General features: G+C 35.5%; 1 protein-coding gene across 1 annotated transcript; it reads left to right on the top strand.

Moving 5' to 3' along the window:
• The first annotated feature begins 2621 nt into the window (after positions 1 to 2621).
• LOC141532209 (uncharacterized) lies at positions 2622 to 4516 on the top strand. Its single transcript, XM_074250449.1, has 2 exons — positions 2622 to 3202; positions 3273 to 4516. The coding sequence occupies exons 1-2, from the start codon at positions 3158 to 3160 to the stop codon at positions 4050 to 4052; spliced, it is 825 nt and encodes a 274-aa protein (XP_074106550.1). The 5' UTR covers positions 2622 to 3157; the 3' UTR covers positions 4053 to 4516.
• Positions 4517 to 8020: the final 3504 nt, after the last annotated feature.

Genomic DNA, 8020 nt, shown 5'->3' with positions numbered 1-8020 from the left:
TTAAGAAAAGAGCAGTACATGATAAAAAGTAAAAATCATCAAGTACACACAATAAAGCAGGAGAAACTTGCTCTCAGTTGGGCTGATGACAAACGTCAACTCATTGAGGCAAGCACGGATACTGTGCCTTGGGGTTATAAAGGCTCACTAGTTTTTAAGAAAAGAAAGATTGTAGATGATGAAAATAATAATAAAAGACAAAAAGTTTTGTAATATTAAAAACAATGTAAATATAGTTTTAAGGTTTTGTAAATAAAAACAATATATAATTTGTGTTTTACATATCAGATTTATTGATCCAACTATTATGCTTAGTATCAAAACCTAGCCATTTAACATAGTATTTATTTCCACGTTTTCTAATTACTTTTTCAACAAGATATACATCTGGATATTTGACTTTGCTGAGTTCTTCGTTGTAAAATCCTCCTTCGATTGGTTGATCCTGATAGTCCACGAGCTTGTACGTCGTTGGATTCGTGTTCTGCACCGACTTGATGGTAAAAATCTCGGTTGTCCAGTTTGGCGTGTATCTTTTGTCAAAAACATGCTTGTACTTGCTGATTCGGACTTTGTCTCCAACTTTGAACTTCTGCTTCGATTTGACTTGCAGTGGTTGATATATATTTTCCAATAGTTGTTTCTCCTGAGCAGCGGTAACATCAACAGGTTTCATTTTGATAGTGCGATGTTTGGTGTTGTTGTAAGTATTCACCAAGTCATCAAGTATATCGGTCCACTTGTAGCTACCATGAGCTGTAAACTCTCGCCACATTTTAGTCTTGAGTGTTCTATTGAAACGTTCACATATGGATGCTTTGAGATTGCTGAATGTTGAATACAGATTTATCTTGTGCTGCTTCATCAGATCTTTGAATTCTTTGTTGTAAAACTCTTTACCCTGATCAACATGGAGATTCTTAGGTACACGACCTTGCTGGAGTACAGACTTCATAGCACTAGTGACATCTACACCACTTTTTGATTTAATTGGAACTGCCCAGGCATATTTAGAAAATATGTCTATGATTGTAAGCAGATACTTGTATCCTTTATTGACTGTCGCATATGGAATCATCTCAACCAAGTCAGCTTGCCAAGTCTCGTCGAGACCTCGGATGTCAACATGGCGACGTTTATAGTTCCTGCGAGCTGGTTTGTGAAGCTCTTCAGCTATCACTGTCTTTTTGTCGTTCATTGAGTTTCTCAGTGAGATATTTGATATTATTTTGGTGAGAGGAAAGTACTGCTTTAACTTCCTCAATAGTTGTCTGCAAACTTCCCACAGCAACTTTCAGTATTACTACTTCAGAGTGTAAATGTGAAATAATCTCTTTCTGTTCACTGTCTATACTTTTATTCAGTTCAGACATCTGTCTCAGTACAAACTGCACTGTCGCCGCATCATGTTCATTTGAAGGATTACCGAGATTGCACAGCCTTTTATTCTCAATGTTATAGTTTCCATCAGAAGTTACATTGAAACCTCTACCAGCAGGGCCTCGTTGACCTAAGTCATTGTCCAGTGGACGTCCAAATATATCGATGCTCATGGTTGTGAACACTTTGACTGTCAGCGTGTGAATGATTTAATTTTTCAGAAGCTTTTAATATATAACTCCAGCCTCCCTAAGCTCTTCAATAATTGACATGATTTCATTCGTGTGACTTGGATTTCCAGCAGCTTGAGATGCCATAAGTAGTCGCAAACGATCAACTAGTTCATTTGGATCATCCCAGTAAACATAGTCCATTGGTAATCTCTGTTTTCTTGCAATCATATATTTTGGTAACCCTCTACCGAACTTGGTGATAAAATCAGCAATGTATTTATTGAACTTGATTGTTGTATCTTCATAAATAGTATGATTTGGGTCATAATTTTTCCTATGAGCGTTGGTATGTTGAATTATGTCCAAGTACTTTTTCTTATCATCTGGGGTGATGAGTGCATCCTCTGGTGATTTTCTAAATAATAATTCCAACAACCCAGGAGTTATTGGATAATTTTTTTCTTTGACAGTTATTGTATCATTTGCAAATGAAATAGGTGAATCACCCATATGCATTTCACCACGTTTTCTGCGTACACCATAACTCATATCATTATCTTTATGTTTTTTACTTAAACGTTGTAGATAATTAGTGAGAAGAGGATTTCTACGAGCTGGAGTACTTGTTGATGGTGGTGGCTGAGTAATAGCAAGTGCTGTATTCTCAAATGAACTTTCATCATCTGTTATTAAACTGTTGTATACTTCTGGATCATCATACAAAGATTTTTCAACCTCTTGTTTTTCAACCTGTGGTTTTTCTTCTTTTTTAATATTTTCTCCTTTCAACTTTGAAGATTCAACTATACTCTGAAGTGGTGTGACAATAGGCTTGAACATTTCCTCCATAGCTTTCTCAGTTGTATTTTTACCCAACTTCAACATCTTGTGCTTCCGTCGGATGGCATCACTGGCTTGAGATATCTGATGCAGAATATCTTTCTGCTTTGATATTTCTTCAGGCTTCATGTTGACAGGTTAACGTCTACAGCATGTATGACTATCACACTCTAATGTACCTCAATTTATACTAATGAAGCAGTCGAATCCTTTGCGATACCTCCCAGTCAGCATCCAAATCAGAAAGACTTCTGGAAGAAGTCTTTTCAAAGACGTCCATAAGAAGTCTAAATATGATGTCTTAACGAATTCATCAATCAGAACTCTTAATCAAGAAGTCGACAGGAAATCTTTTGACAAACTTTGTAAGACTTCTAAAATATGAGCTCTTCAAGTAGTTTACTTACTGAACTCATAAGACATCAATAATCTGAGCTTTTTAAGAGGTCTTTTTTCTGACTTCGTAAGATGTCATGAATATGAACTCTTTCAGAGGTCTTTTTGCTGAGGTAGGATTGAATTGTATTGGCGCATGCGCACAACGATAGAAATTTTATTTTTATTTTTTATCTCTGTTTTAATATAACCTATAAGTGTATGGTACGTTTTCTGTTTACATTCAGCGTCGAATTGCAAAACTTTAATTTAGTGAAATCAATTAATTATTTATAACCAGTGATTTCGTAACTTGTAAATTAAAAGTTCTAAAAATAATGTAAGTGCATATTCGTAGCTAATTAATATTTGACTGTGTATGATATTTCATGTTTTTATCAGTGATAAATTTGAGAAATCATTCGATTTTAAAGGTAACGTATACATTTATCCAAAAATAAATATAAATTATGATTTTTTTAATTTAAAATATTTTTTCTCAAGATGTCTGAAAGAAAAAGATTCAGTGAACTGTCTAAGAGTCAGAAAAATCGAAGATTGAAAAAACGCTATGAGCAGGCAATTTTGGAGACTGCACGTGCAAAAGCATCGGTTGATACTTCGTTTGATAATAATCCAGTTATTAATAACAGTGTAATGAACAACGACAATAATTATGACAGTGATGATTTCAGTTTACAGTCGATTCATTTAGATAATACCGTAACCGATATCTCTTTAAAGACTTACACAGATAATAATGATAATTCTCATTGTACAACAACAAAAACAACATCAACAGTAACAGCAACAACTACTACAACTTCTATCACTTATAATAATAATAATAATAATTGTGATATCGAAGTACCAATTCCTTTAACCAAACAATTAGCTCAATGGAAATGCGAATTTAACATTACTCAAGCTGGATCAAGTGCTTTACTAAAAATTATTAGAAATGTGGAGTCAATAGAAGAGTTAAAAAGTCTTCCAAATGACAGTCGTACCTTAATTGATACTCCTACAGATACTACTATTCGTGAGGTTGCACCAGGAGAATATTTCCACTATGGACTGAAAGAAGGATTAATTGATCAATTAAAAATTGTCGATATAAAACAGATTACAGATATTATCCTGATTAGTATACACATTGATGGTTTGCCAATATCGAAGAATTCAAAACGACAACTGTATCCTATACTGGGAGAAATTTTTCCAAAAGTCTCTGTACCATTCGTTATTGGTATATACCATGGACTGAACAAACCAAATGACTAATGAATTTCTTCAAGATTTCATTAATGAGTACAAAAATCTGAGAGAGGAAGGTTTCGAGTATGATAGTCATAAATTTAAAGTAATTATAAGGGCTGTCATTTGTGATTCACCAGCGAGAGCTTTTGTAACCTACACAAAAGGTCATGGTGGTTTTTATGGTTGCGATAAGTGCATTCAAGAAGGAGAATATAGTGACCATCGAATGTTATTTCTTGATATGGATGCACCATTACGCACTGACTCGAATTTTATAAATCGTTTAAATGAAGATCATCATTTAGGAAAATCAGATTTTGAAGATATTGGTGTTGGTATGGTGTCTCAATTTCCAGTGGATTACATGCATCTTGTTTGTCAAGGAGTATCAAAAAAAATACTGACTTCGTGGACGAAAGGATGGCGACTAAATGATAAAAATTTACTTAAATTAAGTCACAAAATGACTGAAAATCAATATTATTATTATAATTATTATAAGTATTACATAACAACAATAATAATTTAACAATTAATATTAATAAATTTATAGCATGAATAAATAATATTTATTAATTTATAATAATAATATTCTGCAAATTTTCTGTATGAAATCAGAAAGAGCTCTCAATTCTGACTACTATAAGTACTCTTTTATTTGAAGTCGTAAAGAGCTCTTAATTCGGATTTCTGCAAGACATCTTATTTTTGAACTCAAAAAGACTTCCTAATTCTAACTTCTGTAAGCATTCTTTTTTTTTGAACTCAGAAAAAAGATCTCTTTGAGAATATTTGTGGAAGTCTTATATTACTCTTAAAGTGGCGCATTCGACGTCCTCAAGACGTCTTAGAGACACCATTCCGTTAAAAATTACGACGTCCAAATCTTAAATAGGAGTTCATCAAGAACCTCTAAAGACATCATATTGTTTACTGGGCTACCACTGTTCAATTCACTGTCTTTATCTATTACCACAAACCCATATTTATTCCAACATGCCGAGCATAAATCTCTGAATAAGTTGTACGACATGTCTGTATTGACATGATCATTATAAATATGCTTCAGATTCATTTCATCTTGACGGAATAGCACGAGAAAGTTTGCGTTATCTCTAATCAGATGCTTAGGTATTCGTGTATAAGTTTGACAGAGATAGAAGCTATCAACATCCTTGTGTCGACCCATGCAGAAAAAAGCCTTGATATGATCCTGTTTTTCACAAGCAACATCATCAAATATCATCAGAGAGTTAGGCTTAGCATCTTCAGGCTTGATTACAGCTTCATGTTCACTGAATGTGAAGAATCCAATACCATCAATCTGTTTAAGCAGTGTCTCCAGAAATTGATACTTTGGTTGGTTAAGAGACTTTGAGTAAAGATATATATTCTCAAACCTCAAACCGTTTGGATGTACAATAAGAGACAGTAGAGCGTTGGTCTTTCCACAGTTTGATGGTCCGCAAAACACTGCACGGATACTGTTGGGAAGTAAAGCACCGTGTCGTTTGAGTTTCACACCGGTTCCTTGAACAATTTGATCAAAATTGATAACTGGCAACTGAGCTCTTGGTTTGCTGTCCATGACTGCTGATTAGATTCTGAGCTCAAGGGGTATATATACCTGCTTATATAGATTAGCAAGTCAGTCTTTGATGTGACATGTCTGAGAGCAGACGTGGTGAAGGTTTGTTCAACAACATAATCAATAATCTCCCACTTGAACTTCACATACCAGGTTATCAGTACTGCGGTCCAGGTACAAAGTTAGCTAAGAGGTTAGCTCGAGGTGATCCAGGTATAAATCCTCTGGACGCTGCTTGTAAGGAACACGATATAGCTTACTCTAAAAATCGTGAAAATTTGGAAGCCCGTCACGAGGCTGATAAAATTCTTGCTGAGAAAGCGTGGCAACGATTTCAAGCAAGAGACGCTGCTATTGGTGAAAAAGCTGCTGCTTGGAGTGTGAATAAAATCATGAAGTTGAAAAGACGTTTCGGTATGGGTCTTAAAAAAGAAAAACCTATTACCAAGCGTAAGACAATTAAAAAAAAACAATGAAGCGTAAGACAGTCAAAAGAAAGACTTCCAAGAAGAAGGATGTTGCTCTGAGACAGATTGTTGATGAAGCTAAAAAGTCCACGCAGCCTGGTGGAGATCCAGTTAAAACAGCTCTTGGAGGTGCCCGCAAAGCTGTCAAGAAAGTTGGTGGGAAGAAAAACGTTCGATTGCCTCGTATTCTACCAGTTCCATCAAAGATTGGTGGAGTACATCCATTCTTGATTCCCCTGTTTGCAGGGTTATCAGCGGTTGGTGCTCTAACAGGTGGAGCTGCAGGTGTTGCAAAAGCTGTGAACGATGCCAGCGCAGCCAAAAATCAACTTGTTGAAAAGAAACGTCACAACTTGAAGATGGAGGAAATAGCTGTAGGTAGAGGATTATACCTCAAACCTTACCGAAGTGGTATGGGGCTCTATCTGAAACCATACCCAGAAGGAGCTGGCTGCAAGAAGTCAAAAAACCAGTAGAGCTACCACATCGAGCACTGACTAACATCGACTTATTAAAATATGTCAAGCTGCTTAAAATTCCAAATTTTCGTGGAGTTTTCATGAGAAATGATTTACCAAAATCTGGACCAAAGACAAACGAATCAGCAATAATAAATTTAGATGATAAACTTGGACCTGGAACTCACTGGGTTGCATACAAGAAGAATCATAATCAAGTAATTTACTTTGACAGTTTTGGTAATCTACAACCCCCACAAGACTTGATGAAATATCTCGATGTAGGTAGCGTAAAGTACAATCATAAAAGATATCAAGACTTTGATACAATCATATGTGGACATTTGTGCTAAAAATTCCTGGCTGGACAACTATAAATTGAAGTGAGTCGAGACAACAAGCGTCAGTCATGGCAGAGTCATTCACCTTGACACTATCCGGAAACTCCTCCATACTGGAGGCAAATTATTTTCCGCCAATTGAGCTATCACCAACAAAAAATTATGTACTTGGGCTTGTTAAGCTCCTAACATTTAATTCAATACCAAATATTGATGTTGGTGCTAATAAATTTTATGTGTCATCAAAAAGATCCAAAAGAAGTACAATCAAGAGATTTCAAGAAATAATTATACCAACAGGGAGTTATGAAATCAAAGATATTGAAACTTATATAAACAAGACATTACCTGAACTAAGTTTCACTTTAAAAGCAAACAACAATGAGTTGAGAAGTGAAATAAAATGTGATCAATATATAAATTTTGAACCTGAAGATTCCATTGGATCATTACTTGGATTTACCAACCGCGTGCTTGAACCTAACACAGCACATAAATCTGATTTACCAGTCAAAATATTGAAAATCAATGCTCTGAGAGTCGAGTGCAATATAACTACTGGATCGTACATCAATGGTGAGAAGAATCACACAATCCATGAATTTTTCCCGAGGGTTCCAGCAGGATATAAGATAGTGGAAGTGCCAACAAACATCATTTACCTACCAGTCGCCGTACGAGCAATACACAACTTGAGGCTCCGCATTGTTGATCAGGACGGGAGAATAGCAAATTTCCGTGGCGAGACTATAACGATAAGACTGCATATAAAAAGCCTGTAATGGGTATCGTATATGAGACAAAGACTGGTAACGGGTATAAAAGGATTGCAGGATGCCCAAAGATTATCAGTCATCATCGAGCTCTGAAAGTGTTGACACGTCAAAACGCAGAGTTCCTAAAAAGTCTAGGACTAAAATTACGTGGAAAATTCACAAGATAAAAATAAATTTTTGTTGTCTAGCTTGTGTGATACCATGGCGGAAATCTTAGATATAAAAAAATCAATTATTTTCGATGAGTCTATTGCACACTGTGAAGCTCATTCACACTTGCCATATGCATCATCAACATTCAACAACAGTGATGAAATCAGGATTGCTGTTCAACATCAAGATCTATGCTTGCTCCCAAGCAA

The sequence above is a fragment of the Cotesia typhae genome, unplaced genomic scaffold (assembly GCF_013202065.1).
Source record: "Cotesia typhae breed Kobodo isofemale line unplaced genomic scaffold, CoteBio_Ctyphae contig_59, whole genome shotgun sequence".
Taxonomy (NCBI): Eukaryota; Metazoa; Arthropoda; class Insecta; order Hymenoptera; family Braconidae; genus Cotesia; species Cotesia typhae.
The sequence above is the reverse complement of the archived record's forward strand: the minus strand, read 5'-3'. Positions and strand labels throughout refer to the sequence as shown.